The 18,051-nt window shown below is 39.3% G+C and overlaps 1 protein-coding gene across 1 annotated transcript in view; it reads right to left on the reverse strand.

The window, feature by feature from the left end:
• Nucleotides 1-2,164: 2,164 nt before the first annotated feature.
• The window catches only part of IPCEF1 (interaction protein for cytohesin exchange factors 1), a 122,522-nt gene continuing 106,635 nt past the window's right edge, over nucleotides 2,165-18,051 (reverse strand). Inside the window, exons 10-11 of the mRNA XM_075126828.1 lie at nucleotides 9,754-9,944; nucleotides 2,165-6,009 (exon numbers count right to left, since the gene is read on the reverse strand). Coding sequence (XP_074982929.1) covers nucleotides 5,845-6,009; nucleotides 9,754-9,944 — 356 coding nt within the window. The 3' untranslated portion in view covers nucleotides 2,165-5,844. The remainder of the gene's footprint in view (nucleotides 6,010-9,753; nucleotides 9,945-18,051) is intronic.

Here is an 18,051-nt window from a genome sequence, read left to right on the forward strand (position 1 = left end):
ATTTACATAGAATTCATCCCCTCCTGTATTTCCTCTCACTCTGATTTAGAAATCTGAGATTTTTGAGCTGTTTTTGCTGCAATTATTTCAGCATCTGACAGTAGAGTTATTTATCAGCTAAGAAGATTGGAATGTTTTCCCTTAATGAAAAATATGTCCTTTTATTCTGATGCTATCTTCACTTCACATGCTCCATGCTTTCTATTCCCTTCATGTCTGGAAGGCCTCAAAACTATCTGAAGAGGCAGGAGATGAGTTCTGATTGCTGCACTTATAGGTACAGTAAATTTACTTTTTCAGACAGGAGTTTTTTGCCTGAGATATTAGCTACTTTAAAGTTACCCCGTGCTGAGAATTCTCTGTTCTATTTTAAGTAAAAGTGATGTGACCCACTCTCTGCTAGTTGCGGAAACGTCAATAGTTCAAAAATTTATTGGCCAGCTAACAGGGCAGTATTCCAAAACTATTTCAGGCTACATGACCCTGTTACAACCAATTGTACTGCGTTTGTCAATCCAAGGACATTGTTGCATCGCTATATATTATACAAGACATACACACATCTACAAATACACACGTGCATATGCATGCATTCACACTGAGAGTAAGAGAATATGAATCACTGGGCCAAACTCTGCTCTCATTTGCACAGTGTAAATCTATTTCAACCAGTGGAGTTACTCCAGGTTTGCAAGGGTCTGAGGGCTCATCACTGCTGCTGCTGATCACTCTGGCCCTGGTTCAGAAAAGCTCTGGAGCATGTGGGCAGTGGAGGTGTTTAAAGTTAAGCACATGGGAAAGCAAACAGCAGCTTGCAAGACCAACCCCCAAATGACTGAAATTTGGCCTTCATTTATTTATTGATTGTTTAGCACTAACAACAGGTTTAAATTGACCCCAGAGATTAATCCCCAAGTTGGTACCTCATGAGGATACCACAAATGGGTTAAGTAATTATTTGATCTAATGCCAAATACATGGGCAGAGATCCCTCTTCATTTCCACATCTCTTCATTTTCACATCTAATCATGTAGTTCTCATTTCGGGAGGCATCTCATCCAGGCATCAGACAATTGGATTTTCCCACCTTCTAGAGGTTTTGCTGGAAATGATGCAAGATAACAAAAAAACACTCCATTTGCTGTTATTAGAGTTTAGTTTTTCTCATAAATGACACATACTGCCATTGCAATTGATCACTCTTGAGCCACACAAAAAATCTTCCCATACAGTGCAGGGAGACTCCTCCTGTGGAAATGCCTTACATTTCAAGAGATGGATTTTATCAAAAAATAAGTTGGTATACCAAATATACATTATTATATTCACACCCATGCCCATATATGTAGACATGATACCCAGGCAACAAACTGCATTTATCTTCCACATCTGACTGATTTACCTGCACTCTGCCCATTAACTTCTCCAGTCAGCATTAATTCCAAAACTCTGAGTAGATTTAAATCAGCTCCATTACCACACATATACGCACTTCAACAATCTGCCACAAAAATGTTTCCTTTCCCCCCAAATGGTAGGATTCCCTCTCTCCCTCCCCCCCCGCAACCATGACATCTGTCTGCGGCACAAGGCTGTCATCATTCAGTCCTGGACCAATGACAACTTTTCAGTCCACTCTCTGGTGGAATCATTACAGCTAATAAAATAAAAAAAGAAAAAAAAATGTTACAGGTGAAAAAATATATACACAGATAAGTCAGCCATGAGACGCTAATTAGTAGATAAATGTCTTTCTTCACTGGAGTCTGTACTGCTATAAAGCCAACAATTTAATTCTCACTCTCAGTTGTATGCTAATCATTTACATTATTTGTTTTACTTCCGAATACACATACACATGGGTTCTCCATAGGTAAAATCCACTCCTATGCAGAGGGCCCATACAAGGCCTAGCCACGACTTATATCCCACTTAACATTATTTCAAGGGCTTGCATGGGACTGATGTGGTGGATGGGCCTTGCAGCTCACCCTATGTTGGTATTATCCAGCTGATTTAATTTCAAGTTCATCACATGCACTTTGGGAGGTAATTTTGTCTGTCAAGCCAAAAACGTACTGACAATAAAATCTTACATCATCGGTAGACTTTAAGGCTAGAAGGGCTCAGTTTGAATAACTAATTATATGACCAAAGCATGTATCAGAGGGTTGGGGTGGAATGAATTTATTCCATACTGAGTGAACACTGTAACAAAACAGAATTGAAAAAGTTAGGCAAATACAAATACACACACACACACACACATATATATATATATAAAATGTGCAACAAATTTCTGCATTGTCTTTATATTTTTCCAAGGCTTTGGCCAAGTTACTAGACTGAGGTCCAGCTGTTTGGTGTCACTTTCCCAGTGGAAAGCAGCCCTAAACTCAGCAGATCAAGCCCCTAAAGTGACTCTCCTGGATAGATATATCCTTGAGTGGTGCAGAGCTCCTGTATGACTCCCACACCAACTACTCTGGCTGTCAGTGTAGAGGGTGTGGCTAGGAACAAGGTCTACTATTTTGAGCTTCCATAAACCTGGTTGCCATATGGGGCCATTGGCAGCTGATGAAGGTGAAAGGATCTTGGGACTGTGGCCTGGTACAGAGCAGCCCCAGAATCAGGAAGTCCAAAGGGCACTGCACCAGGCACTCTATGCCTACAGGTGAAGATCTGTCCCTTCCAAGTTTAGTTTATTTTAAGGCTCTTTTTAAAATGTACTTATTGTCTAAAATCTTGACAATTGACTTTTTTTTCAGAAATGAGGAAATATTCTAAGTGTAAGTGAAAATATTGGTTTAGCATAGTTTGTTTGTTGGGTAGTGGGTGCACACTTTACAAAATGACGGATGATTAGCTTTAAGGAAAGATTTTTTACCTGAATAATAAATGTCGCTAAAAAAAAATCTGAATTTTGTTGTTCACTAGGAACAACTGAAAAAAATACGCACAAAGTCTAAAAACATAATGAGGAATTCCTTAATTTCATAAGTCAATATTTTCTTGATTTCTCTTAAACAGAATTTTCTTTAAGTTCCTGAAGTATTTTACAGCTTTGGCTGCATAATGTCCGTGTGCAACTGTCAAAAAAAGAACAAAAAACCTTCAGTATTGTTGCTTAACACAAGAGAATCTATATATATCTATATACACACACACACACTTAGACATAAAACAAACAAACCTTCATCATGTTACAGTTAAGGTTGCTAAGTGCAATTCAAGAGAATGGTCTGGATGGGAAAGGCTGATGTCAGATCTATTTACATCACTTAGCTTGTGGTTTCCATAGTTTAGAAGGTTTAGTTAAAAGATTTTGTGGTTTTATTTTTAACAGATGTGCCCAGTGATTGTTTCAGTTTCCTTCTCTGATTCCTATACTAGTTCTTACCACCCAGTTCCAGTCCCCAGCTAGTCCTTGTTCTCTAGCTACAGCTCTCCATAGTCCAGCACTAACGCGGACTCAACAACCAGTCCCACTCCCAAGTTCCAGTCCTGAGGCAGTGCTGGTATCTCAAATATAACCCTACTTCCGAGCCACAGCATCCAACCACCTCCTGTTTTTGCCTCCTGTGTCTCTCCATCCCTCAGTCCACTCTTCTCCTCCCGCTAATATCTGCAGAAGGGAAAACCTGCTTCACGGGAACTTATACAGTCCACCTAGGCATGGCTCCCTTCAATCAAATTTTAGTAGATTTACCAGCTGCCAAAAGTGCCCAAAACTCAGAGCCTTCCTGCTGCATTCAATTCCCAAGTCCAACCCATCTCTAATGATCCAACATTTCCTGGATGTTCTGGGATACAGCTAAGGGTTTAGATCTTAAAACATTAATTGCTTAGTAATGAAACATTTCCAAGCAATTAAAACTAATTGCTAAGCAAGTGGAGGAAATCCAATCTGTTCCAGTGAAGATGGTTAATTTTTTTTCATAATCAAAATTCTAATAATCTACACTATGCATACACATGGGTCAATATCTGAACATGTATGATTTTTTGATATTTATAGCGTATTCTGCTTTAAAGCTAGATGAGTCCAAAAACTCTTGAGAACATCTTTACACACTGGCTAACTGGAGTGCATCTCCTTCACACCAGAGTATTTGGGTGTATATCTTTAAATGCTAGTTCCTGTGCTGGGGATCCATTTAATAAGGAGGAATATTTCTTAAAACTCAGTGACTTTACAAAGTCACATATGCTGAAATATGCAAATCAAACTATACTGCACATGTATAGACAATTCAACATCCAATTGGGAGTTCAAATGTGTATCCTGTGCTGAGAAACCTAAGGCTGAAAATTATGACCCATTGCAGCAAAACAATGTGTTAATTTTTTATTTGATTAACATACTAGTTAAACTATGCCACCTGGGGTTATGAAACCATGCCACCTGGGGTTATGAAATTTTATAGAAAAATATTTTCCTACCCTAGAATATACAGTGAAATTTTCAACCAAATCTCACACTGAGGTCAAAAAGTAGAAGCAAGGTACTCAAAAATAAAGCTTACAATGCAACTCCCAATGTGTCGTAACTTTGGAATGGTATGAATAATATAAATGTATATTAATTATATTTGGGTATGAAGACTGTGCAGGCATTTCTCTTGAAATCAACAGATAAACAATCTCATCTATAACATGTGGTCCTTTTTACAGTAGAAAATGTACAGTACATAAATATATAAATAAAAATATATACAGTACATGGTCACACATTCACATAAGCCATAAAGTGACACATATTAAAAAAAATATAATCAACTATGTTTTATATGTTTGGATCTGCCCAGCTCCACCACTGCGTGCTGAGTGTCATCAGCCAAGTCACTGCTGTTCTGTGCCTCAGTTTCCCCTGTAAAACAGGGATAATAAACTGACTTCCTTTGTAAAGCATTTTGTGTTCTACTGATTAAAAGCGCTGTAAAAGGTCTATTATTATGACTATGAATTCAAGATGAACTTGTACTTTACGTATTCACTACTATCAAAAATATGTAAGCAGAAAATTGTCCTTTACTGAGTCCTATATTCCATAAGAAAAGTTGAAACTTGATGAGACAGAGTTTCCGCATTGAAGAACAAATTTATTTGTCACCAACACACATTAAGGGACCCTCTCCAGATGACGTGGGAAAACAGCATCTTGATCTTGTCCGTACACAATTAGGAAATGTTTATGGTGTCCATTGACTGGGTGCCTTGAAAATTATTTAAAATTCAGATTTATGCATAATCATTATCCTTGTTGCCACCGTTTACATAGTAATGCAGTCAAAACAAATGTAAGTAGAGATAAAAGTTCTTACTTGTAGTTGTCTTGAAGAGACAAGTGGTAGGAGAGAAGATTGTATCCTGTTAGCATTATCATAGCTTTAAAAAAGTTCCTTCCATCAATAGGTTACATGAATAAAATGACCCCGAAGGTCTAGTATCTACAATATGTACATTCCTCTGAGACTTTCAGGTCTGTGTGTGCTCAGTTTACCTCTGATGAAAGATCAGCCATTCCTGAATGTCAATCCATTTCCTCTCTGCTTCAGATAATGTTTGCCTCAGACATGTACCCAGAGGGGGCATCTTTTTTTAATTTTGGGGTTCCATTTTATTGGCATGAAATGAGTTTGGAGAGAGGAAATAATGCTTTGGAGAATGGGTTGTTTTTCTTTTAAAGGGGAAGAGATAAGCACTTGGAAAAAACAAAACCTGAAACTGTAGTAGCTTAAAGCATCAGGAGGTAAAGAGGGACAGGGAGGAATCCTGTTATGTACTGCAGGTTCCACTGTCCTCAGATAGCATTTTCAATTAAAGAAAGGTGGTGGATTCATCTATGGTTCCTTGCTATTCCCTTCCACAACAGCTAGGGCATCGTGCTGCTGATAGATCTCTTGGACCAACATGGTGTTTGTATTCTTCCATTCTCTATACTTCTTTGCCGTCAGCTCAGGATCTTCCAGCAATTGGTTAATCATGGCCAGGTCATGCTCTTTACACTAGTAGGAAATCAAGAGGGTTAATAAATATATATTTTCCCATACGAACTGTACACCGTATTTTCCTTAATAAAAATAGTATGAACCTAAATTGCCCATCTTGGCAATGTGATTCCCTTTTTGAGTATGGGAATTTTAAAACAAGCCCATGGCAAAAGTTTCTTCCAATTGAAGTTACAGTTCTGTTTATACCTGAGTCTTTAAAATATCCCATATTTTTCACAGGATCTTTGCACAAAAGCCCAAGAGAAGAGTTACATGAAGAACTGATCACTTTTCATAAAATGCTAAATTTTAAAAAAACTGGTAACAGCAGCAGCAATTACTGCAATTTGGACACAGCTTTTGACCTTCAAGAAAAACACTCCCTTCCCACATTGTAAATACCCCTACTTTCAGTCCTAGACATATTAAATTTAGATGTAATCCACACTCACATAGGGTGGCTATCTGTCCCACTCTAGTGGCTAGACCATATAGGGAGGTTTACAAGGCTGCTGCTACTTGTAAGTTAATGAACCCCGTTCCTTTAGCTCAGTATGTAGGGCTCACATTTTTAGGCCCACAGATCTCAGCTTCAGTCCTCACAGAGGATGTGAGCAGAGACATCAGTACATGGAGAATAAACACCTTAAGGTGGACAGAGATGGTGTCCCTCGCCTCTGTTTGCCAGAAGCTGGGAATGGGCAATAGGGGATGGATCACTTTATGATTATCTGTTCTGTTCATTCCCTCTGGGGCACCTGGCATTGGCCACTGTCAGAAGACAGAATACTGGGCGAGATGGACTTTTGGTCTGACCCAATATGGCCATTCTTATGTTCTCTATTGCAGAGCTCCATTTTCCTTTTCCAGGTCTACAGTATCTTACTATTCTTTTAGTGTGTCCCAGGCATACAGGGCTTCTCCAAGCAGTGATACTGGATTTCAACTATGGAGACATAGACTTCAACAAAATGTTCTTAGTAATTCTAGGATGACGACAAATGGATCTGAACTGAAATGATTCTCCACCAACCATCATTTAGCTATGCCAGCTCCAGACAGAAGCCTCTGTTGAGACAAATTAACTGCAAAAGTGCCAATTCTCTCTGGCGTATGCTCGGAGTAGGCCTCTGCTGTTAAACAGCCCCATGAGATGGAATTCTAGTGTTATAATAAGAAGGGATAAGCAAACACCCATTCTGGATAGAAAAAAATAATAAAAACAATGTATGTAGTTTGTCCGTTGCTTGTCTCCCTCCAGTGGATGTGAGGCAGCGGACCCCTCCACTGGCCTATGTCAAGCACCTCTAGTCAGCCTCAGATAAGGGTCATTACAGAAGAGAGGCAAAAGTAAGACAGAGAAGGTTTCAAGGTCAGAGCTAGGAGGATGAGACAGAGAGTAAGTGGGGAAATAAAGGCAGGTAAGAGGGCCTAGAGCTTTCTTGACCCCAAGAATTATGCACAAAAGTGATCCTGACCCATAGCCTCAACAACTTTCCCAGAAGGCCTAATCTCTGTGATCTGTGATTCTTGAACCAACTGGAATTGGACAGCTTGTTAGAAAGGCAGATTACTCAGGTTCAGCCCTATGTCTAGCTGGCAACTTTTGTAAGAGGACAGCAAAAGGCACAGGACAGAGAAACAGACAGGTGCTGCTAACATAGAAGCGGGGATTTTTTTTCCCGATGGAGAAATTTTCTGACAGGGTGGATCTATCTTTCGTATCTCTGGAAAAAAGACTAATTTCCTCCAATCATTTAGCATATGAAACACTCTGCAAACAGCTTCCCTCTCTTCCTAGCCATCCGAAATATGTTTTGCTATTGATATATTGTGGCAGCAGCAATGATTCATTGCTAGAGATGTGGAGTAGCAAGTCCAAACTAATAATCCCAGTCAGCCTCGGTATGTTCATAAATCACTCTGCTTTAAGCTGATAAAGGTTTAGTCAAAGCACAGCAAATATGGATCAGATGTAAGACTTCCCAGAATTCTGTATTTCCAATAGATCATGCAGGGTTAATTATGTCCTGCTTCATATAATATTAAGAAGAAATTACTTTAAAAGCATACTTTTTTACTGATTCACAGTTTGGCATTTTCCTTACTATGAGAATGTACCTTTCACACTAACTAATGTAAACACCATTGCTTAAAGAATTCTATTTGTCTCTGTATGAAATTCTCTAATGCCATATTTATCTTGTCGACACTCCAACTTCTCTGTTTGAATAAAGCAAAACCCACATTTTCTGCATTAAGAAAAGCATCCAAGAAAATGATCTTTCCATACTCAATTAGTGTTAGACCAAAAAAAAAAAAAAAAAAGTCTGGTTATAAAAGAGTGCTAACCACAGTCAGATCCATAATTTACTCATTTGTTTACCCAGAGGAATGTGAATCCCCTTAGGAAATAAACAAAAACTCTAATAGCACTAAAGTTTTTATCCCCAACTCACCATCATTCTAATCTGAAGATTTAACACTAAAATGTGAGCCACCAATTCCCTTGGCACTAAGCAGTTCTGTTCTTTCCTTTATTGGTGACACACATTACACTGGAAAAGCCATGTAACGTTTTTCTGTCTCTCAGTTTCCTCACCTGTAAAACGTGGATACTATTTATCTATCTTATAAGTATGTGGTGGGGCTTACTTCATTAATGATGAGATCCTCAGACAGCAGATGCTACAGAAGAATGTATTATTATGAGTCTCAGAACAGCTGATTTGGCATTAGTACCAGTGAGAAATTTCTTTATAAATTTCTCCAAAGTAGACATGACTTAAAGCTAAGTAAAAACAATTGAGGTAACATACTCATTTCTTACTTCTGATAAAAAAAGCAAGAGGATGGGGAAGGCAATTGTTTTAATGTTCATTCATAGAATATCAGGTTTGGAAGGGACCTCAGGAGGTCATCTAGTCCAACTCCCTGCTCAAAGCAGGAACAATCCCCAATTTTTGCCCAGGATCCCTAAATGGCCCCCTAAAGGACTGAACTCACAACCCTGGATTTAGCAGGCCAATGCTCAAATGACTGAGTTATCCCTCCATCTCTCTATTTACAATTTAATTTTATATTAATAAGTTTTCTCTCTCTCTCCTCTAGTAGCACCCAGAAACAGGACTAGAAATTCCATGAGACACAAATGAGGCTCCAAGTGATTCCTATCCATCAGAGTATTGCAGAGTCTATCTATCTCTCAGACCCTCCAGGGAATGTGCTGAGAAACCCTCTCATCCTCTACCCATGGTAAAATTCCAACATGAAAGCAGGATGCTTGTGTTATTGAAACTATTTTAGTTCCAGGAGGCCCTTAAAATAGCTTTAGCACATCCTGTGCATTCTGCAGTAATCCCTTAAGGAAAACTTTCTTGGCTAAGGGTCATTTGGTTGTCCACTACCGTCCGTGTACTTTTTCTGCTCTCCCTCCTTTGACACTGTCCCATTCAGTGAACTCACCAAACACCCACTGAGTGTGTGAATTTGACAACTGACTACCATGTGATCTCTTATAAATTCCTGACACCTTCTCCAGTCAGGCTGGAACTACAGCAAGAACTGAACTATTGCTTCTGATTCCACTTTCAAATATAGCCACAAAACACAGAGGCAGGAGAAAGTGAAACATTATTTGAAAGACTTAACTGAACAACATTCACTTTGAGATTGGGTGAAGCTTCAGATTGTTTCTTTTTCAATACAAACTGTTTTTCCTCTTTTCAGGCTGGAACTTTACCCCTTGTGACACCTCACCTTTAATGTGCTATTCAGCATTCGGATTTGGTGGAGTTTCTCATTCATGGAGGGGTTTTTGCTCCGTTTGGCGAAGGACTTTCTGAGCTCTTTTTTGGTTGAAGGTCGACGGTCCCCGATGGGAGACAAACTTGCTTGTTCTAATGACTTGTAAAGTCGCTCCATTTCGTCTTCGGAGCATTTTGCCTGTTCTATAAAGAAAAGAAGAATAATAAATAAGATAAGAATGTGACTACGACAGCAAGTTGCAGTGATGCTGGATTCAGTTAATAGGATTTTTACAAAGTTAAAGGGACTATATTTTCAAAATAAAAACAGATGGCAGTAACATACATATGACAAAAAAAATAAATAAATAAATGCTGGTATTGATACTTCCAGCTGCTGTCTCAACAGTGACATGTCTATTTCTTGAAGTGAAGGGTTATTTTGTGTTCTGAGTGTCTTTATTATTTAACTCTGAACAACTGTTAACAACATGCACTTTGAGCAAAAAGAAGCTTTGATAGAATCTACTCTCATTCAGCTTTTCCCTTCCCTCCAAACACCGTTCATCACCTTGAACACTTGTTCCACTGATCTCTCTCTGTTCCTAGAAAACACAGAGCAAATTCTGCTTGGTACAGCAGCATATCTTAAACTAACATTTTGTAGTTTTTAAACACACAACCAAAAATATTTTGATTGAGGGAATAAAAAAAGGGACATTTCAGGAGTCACGTAAGAAGTTTCCAAGACACTGGGACAAAGTATGAACAAGTAAGACATATGGTCACGTTACATATAGTTGTCAAATTTCATACACTGTGGCACACAATTCCGCATGGAACTTTCACAATGAATCCTTGTTTAAGACTGTTTCAGTTATTCCTTTCAGTCTGACAGCTTTCTAGTTGCAGCACCATCTCCTCTAGATGGGGACACTTGGGAAAAGGAGAGAACAGCTGGGAATTTAGCAGAAAGATAAGACAAAAGCAGCCTGGGATAAAAGGTAAATTTTTAAAGACACTATTTAATATGAAGGTGCAACAATTAATATGTGCCAGGTTTAGATGAGTGACGATTAGTAAAAAGTAGGACTGTCACTTAATCACAGTTAACTCATGCGATTAACTCAAAAAAATTAATCGCTATTAATCACAGTTTTAATCGTACTGTTAAACAATAGAATACCAATTGAAATTTATTAAATATTTTGGATGTTTTTCTACATTTTCAAATGTATTCATTTCAATTACAACACAGAATACAAAGTGTACAGTGCTCACTTCATATTTCTATTACAAATATTTGCACTGTAAAAATGATAAAAGAAAAAGTATTTTTCAGTTCACCTCATACAAGTATTGTAGTGCAATCTTTTTATCATGAAAGCACAATTTACAAATTTTGTTACATAACTGAACTCAAAACCAAAGCAATGTAAAACTTTAATGCCTACAAGTCCACTCAGTCCTACTTCTTGTGCAGCCAATCGCTAAGAGAAACAAGTTTGTTTACATTTATGGGAGATAATGCTGCCTCATTCTTATTTACAATGTCACTTGAAAGTGAGAACATAGCTGGCATTCCAAGGTATTTACTTGCCAGATATGCTAAACATTCATATGCACCTTCATGCTTTGGCCACCATTCCAGAGGACATGCTTCCATTCTGATGATGCTTGTTAAAAAAATAAAGTGTTAATAAAATTTGTGACTGAACTCCTTGGGGGAGAGTTGTATGTTTCCTGCTCTGTGTTTTACCCACATTCTGAAATATATTTCATGTTATAGCAGTCTCGGATGATGACCCAGCACATTGTTCGTTTTAAGAACACTTTCACTACAGATTTGACAAAATGCAAAGAAGGTACCAATGTGAGATTTCTAAAGATAGCTAAAGCACTTGACCCAAGATTTAAGAATCTGAAGTGCCTTCCAACATCTGAGAGGGATGGGCTGTGCAGCATGCTTTCAGAAGTCTTAAAAGAGCAATGCTCCAAAGCAGCAGCTACAGAACCCAAACCACCAAAAAAGAAAATCAACCTTCTGTTGGTGTCATCTGACTCAGATGATGAAAATGAACATGCGTTGGTCTGCACTGCTTTGGATCGTTGTAGAGAAGAACCCATCATCAGCATGAATACATGTCCTCTGGAATGCTGGTTCAAGCATGAAGGAACATATGAATCTTTAGCACATTTGGCACATAAATATCTTGCTGGCTACAACAGTACCATGCGAATATCTGTTCTCACTTTCAGGTAAACAAGAAGTGGGCAACATTATTTCCTTCAAATGTAAACAAATCTGTTTGTCTGAGTGATTGGCTGAACAAGAAGTAGGACTGAGTGGACTTGTAGGCTCTAAAATGTTACATTGTTTTATTTTTGAATGCAGTTTTTTCGTATATAACTACATTTGTAAGTTCAATTTTCATTATAAAGAGATTGCACTACAGTACTTGTATTAAGTGAATTAAAAAAACAATTTCTTTTATTTTTACAGTGCAAATATTTATAATAAAAAGTAAATATAAAGTGAGCACTGTATATTTTGTATTCTGTGTTGTAATTGAAATCAATACATTTGAAATGTGGAAAACATCCAAAAATATTTATATAAATGGTATGCTATTATTGTTTAAGAGCACGATTAATCACCATTAATTTTTAAAGCACTTGACAGCCCTAGTAAAAAGGCATTTTCAATATGGGAATTTTGACTGTAGGACTCATTTTTCTGCTCGCCTGACAAGGGCAGAGATTTTTGGTCATCAGAGATTTTAGCTCATACTACAAGCTACACATTTTAGGCTCATATAGTCCACATAATCTCTCAGGAAAATGGCCTGAGTTTATTGTTTCTTTCTGTGATTTTGGGTCCTTTAGCTGGCAGGGGTATAACATTCAACTTTATTTCACTGCTTTTTTTTTAAATGGGCACCAACTGACTTTTGTTGATCAGAATATTTTATAAACTGAAGTAAATTAAAAAGTGAAATTAATCCTTTCCTTTCACCCTACCAAACTGTCTTTTCTTGTCTGAAGTAACAGGTGCTACCCACCTTCCTTCCCCCACCACCCCACACACACACTCTGTCTGTCTGTCTCTCTCTCTCTTCTATACAAAAGAGCCTTCACATTATGACTCCCCTAACCTCTCCAAGGAAAGGATTAATTAATACTGCCTACAGTGAGCCCTCTTCTTGGATCTCCACAGTAAATGTCTTAAGGAAAAGGCAAACGGAAGCCACCACTGTGTCACAAGCTACTTTTATAAGCCTATGTCGTACAGGTTCTTGAGTGACTCTTGCAATTAGAGAGCAGCACTAGGGGAGATCAAAGAGTAGGCTAAGAGCCAAGATCCCAAGAATATCTCTGTAAGGTTTTCTTATAGCACCCATGACCATAATGTCTCAAGGCCTCATCCTGTATCCACTGAAGTGAATGGGAATCTTTCCATTGACTTCAGTGGGCAGTGGCTCAGGCACAAAATGCTGAACTAGTAGAAAAGATCTTTCCCATGTTCTAGAAAATGTTGCTCTCTTTCCCCCTCCCCACAATGCTTTTTAAAACCCTTTGGCTATAGTGAGAAAACTTTAGTTTTATGGTACATTACACATATTTGTGTTTCCAGTGCTCAAGGCGTATGTGGGTTATCTGGCATTTTTACATTACTCTGCAAATATAAACAGACTGACTGTACCTTGACTGGAACTAAATATAGCTTATGGCTTTGATACAATATTTGAGGGAGGGGGGATATTTAACAAGCTACAGGAAACCGAAAAAAAATTGCACGTGCTAGGCATAATACACAGCAGTAATATTTCCTGAAAATTGCTGGCTCACACTGTTTACTTTGGAAGAAGCAGCTGTGTTTGGTTCAAAAGTGGATTTCTGCTCATGGCACGGTTGGTTTTGCTGTTAACATCACACACTGGGATCGTAAATTTGACACTCAATTTCAGAGTGAAGGTAACAATTACCAGGTGTATAAGCAGGCTATTAGCCAGGATGGGTTGGGATGCAACACCATGCTCTGAGTGTCCCTAAACCTCTGACTGCTAGAAGCTGGGAATGGGCGACAGGGAATGGATCACTTGATGATTGTCTGTTCTGCTCATTCCCTCTGAAGCACGTGGCACTGGCCACTGTCAGAAGACAGGATATTGGGCTAGATGGACCATTGGTCTGACCCAGTATGGCCATTCTTATGTTCTTACACAAGACTTTCTTTTGGAGCTACTCAATGATGATCACTGATGCACTACAGGGGCCACTGAGGAGCATGAGACATGCCACCCATGAACACACCTCTTCTGATTTCTGCATACTGACATCTCATAGAGCAAAATTAATATTCTTAATAATAAATAATAATAATAATCAGGGTATTTTATGTGGCAACACAGAGCAGTAATTCCTAGGCCAACCAGCCAATTTTCAAACTCTTTTTGATCAATTCCCCTTTCCATCGCCTCCACAAAACAATCCAATTGGAAAGATTCTCAACTTGCTACTAAAACACTCACATAGTCAAAGCCGAAAACCAGCTATCTATCTCAAAGCCTATATGACAATGAGCTGATGTAAATTCACATTTAATTAAATCACTTCATCAATTTGGAGAGATTAAGGCCAGAAAGGACCATTATATCATCTAGTCTAACCTCCTAAATCTCACAGGCCATTAAATGTCACTCATTTACCACTCCACTGAGCCCAGTAACTTGTATTCTCATCCTACCTGCCTATTTTCTCAATGTACATCTTATGATACAAGAAGGGAGGATTTCCTTATGGCCAAAAAATCCACACAGCAGCTCCCAAGAAACTCCATATGGTAGCTCCCAAGTGACTAGCACTTCAAAGGACAGACAGAATAGGGTGACCAGATGTCCCAATTTTATAGGGACAGTCCCGATATTCAGGGCTTTGTCTTACATATGTGCCTATTACCATCCCCCATCCCAATTCTTCACACTTGCTATCTGGTCGCCCTAGACCAGAATTTTGAATTCCACTTGCAAAGCCTTTCAAAACTGCAGAATTAAAGATTTTTGCCAAAAAAGGTGGGTCAGAGTCAGTAGATTTTACATGGAATGTTAAAATACAAAGCTGTTTTGCTCAGGTGAATAAAAGTAGCAACAGTGTAGAATCTAAAGGGAATTTTAGGAAATGGTTTAAAACAGGGTTCTGTTGACCATGGTATGTGGAGCACTGATGGAGTGGTCACATGATGTTCCCTGTTTCCAGTTGCTCATCAACCAGGAGCTGTAACCAAGGAGAAGAGTTGCCACCAGAAAAGTTAAAAATAACTAAATAAATATTTTCCTAATATTTCTCTTTTGTAAACAAATCCTGTAGTTATCAATAGATAACATGTCTGTCTATAGATCAGAAGATTTCAGATTTGACTCCTGTCTGGCTTGTAGCTCTGACCTCAGCAGGCTGGCTTTTGAGCTCCCCTTCCCCAGAAGCAAAGCCCAATGCTTTGTGGCATTGAAGGTTTTGCTCAATATTTCATATTCAATGCTATGTGGTTGCAAATGTGAGAGGTGATCCAGATGACTATAAATGGCAAAGGAGTTGTCCACAAGACACTCATTTTTCAGATGTGGTCCATGCCTTTGAAATGCCTCATTTTAATATGTCAATTAGGTGTTTTAACAAGTCCAATAAACAATTTGTGATAATAAAAAATACTTAGCACTTGGACAGTGCTTATCAACTTTGAAGTGTTTCACAAGCCTTTTGTCATGTCAGAAAACAAGACACTAATTGTAGTTTTGTTCCCATAAAAATATTAGGGAAAAAATTAAGGTTGGATGGTTGTGATAAAGTAAACACTGACCCAAACCTTGACCTGGAACTGAACTTTTTCTGAGGTTCAAATCATAGGCGCTGATCAGCTGTTCAGTAGCGGGCAGGAGGTGCTGGGGGGAGTGGAGTGAGGGTGGCACATTGGGGGAAAGGGTGGAGTGAGAGTCGAGCACCCCCAGGGAAATCTGAAAGTTGGGGTGACTCTGGTTCAAATAATGTGATGTACTCACAAGTACTCAGCTTAGTGCTTCTGGTTCCATCCATGACTGGAAACAGAGTACTGATACAGTATATCACAAGAGTGACTCAGTATTTCTATTCCAAACAGAATCAGGAAGCATAAGAAATCTCACAAGGAAGCAAATTCTCATTAGCTTTGCAAACAGATGTTTTGGGGTCCAGTGAATTCAATAGTTCATATAAAACTTGAGCAACCTTAGGGTGTATTATTGTATCATTGCAATATGTTTACTTTGTGTCAGATAGTGAAAGGATATGCAGAGAGTACACATCACTCAGTCTCACATGTCTGCGTGAAAAAACAATAGGTCGTCTATATTGTGACACCCATGTAAAAGTTTATCCTTTCAGGGCCTTCCCCCAGGGTTGGCTGATCAGCCAAATGGGGTTTGTTCTGATGATGTACAATAGAACCTCAGAATTATGAACACCTTGGGAATGGAGGGGGGGGTAAAGGAGACAATTGCCCATAAGCCCGCAGCAGGGCTAAGGCAGGCTTCCTGCCCTCCCTCGCTCCACACCGCTCCCGGAAGCGGCCGGCATGCTCCTGAGGCCCCTGGGGGCGGGTCTCTACCCACTGCCTCTGCCACAAGCACCGATTCCACAGCTCCCATTGGCTGGGAACTGCGGCCAATGGGAGCTATGGGGGCAGTGCCTGAGGGCAGCGGCACTCTGCGGAGACCTCCTGAGCCCCCTTCCTAGGAGCTGCTGCCAGAAGGGTGTGCCGATCACTTTCGGGAGCCTCCTAAGGTAAGGGGCGACCCTCTGGCCCCCTCCTGAACCCCCACCCTCTGCCCCAGCCTAGAGCCCACACCCCCTCCTGCACCCAAACTCCCTCCCAGAGCCCACATCCCCTCGGACAGGGGCCCCACAAAATCTAATAGCCTCAGGCCCATAAAAGAGTTAATCTGGCCCTGTTTGTGGCTATCACAATGCCCCGACTTCTGACTGTACCAAATATGTTGGTGTCAAGGTTCACAGAAGAGAAAAGAGATCAGAGGGAAAAATTTAAAAACAAAAACAAAAAAAAGAGAGTGAACTCTGCACTTCCATCTTATGGCTCCCTTTCTCTCTCTCTCATCTCGTCTCCTTTCCCAGTTATGACTGTGGAATTCCACTGTCTGTTTTCTATGGTAATGGAAGAACATAGAACCTGTGGTTAAGAGGAAACCAGGGAGACTTAAAATCTTATTGTTCATTTTTTTTTTAAAAAGTTCTGTTTCAAGATTTTGATGATGTCCCTGGGAAGTTAATTACAGCTCCCTCAAAGCCTCAGACAAAAGAAACTGGGAAATAATTGACTTAAGAGAGCATACGTTAAACATACTAGTCCCAGTGAATGCAGAGCTGCAAAACTCAATTCTGTAAAAGGGAGAGACAGAAGAATCAGGAAGGACATGTCATTACAAACATTAAATACCAGGCCATTTACCCAGCTTGTACTTTGGGTTCAGAACTGAATCAATTTTTAAAGAACTGAGACCTGACTAGGAGCTGCACCGTTGAAAGCTCATTTGCAAAGTTCTGAAAAATGTATAGGTAAATTTTCACTTTAAAACTTTGATCCTTTTCTACATCAATCAGAATTATCATCAAAATAAAGCTCAGGTTAGCCACATCCACTTACAGAGCTACCTTCCACATGCAGCGCCAGATTCTCTCCTGAAGCAGAAATGCACCAAGAGAACTCTGTTACTCAGCTACAGCCAGAATCTGACTCCTTTATACTGTCAGAGCAGGAAATGGGGGTCAAGGCATACTATTGAATCTGGTCCATGGCATTATTAGCAGAGCTGGGTTAAACCAAGGGAAGAGAATGTCAACTCTGAAAACCAGGAATTGTTCAGATCCAGATCTCATTAACAAATTCCTTCCCACAAAGCCACCCCTGCCAAAGTTCAAGGAGATTGGAGAACAGGCTCCAGTTTTGCACCATCTCTAAGTATAAGCATGTGACAGATCATCAAATGTTACTGTCTAAAATGAAACAACAGAAGAACCATCATGAGAATCATTCGCTGGAAGAATTTCTTGCCTTAAGCTTTAGGCCATTGACCTCAGCTGTTCGTAAATCCTCAGGAAGAAGGATGTTATTGCTGTTGTAGAAGAAACCTATATAAATATAAATAAATGTTCCCATTCTCTTGTAGTAATATTTCAATATCTTCTGCTTCCTTTCTTTCTTTGTTGTTATTATTTGTGGTGGTGGTCATAATCAGGCAATTTGTTCCAACAGTTGCCAAAATAA

Source organism: Caretta caretta, chromosome 3 (assembly GCF_965140235.1).
Source record: "Caretta caretta isolate rCarCar2 chromosome 3, rCarCar1.hap1, whole genome shotgun sequence".
Classification (NCBI taxonomy): domain Eukaryota; kingdom Metazoa; phylum Chordata; order Testudines; family Cheloniidae; genus Caretta; species Caretta caretta.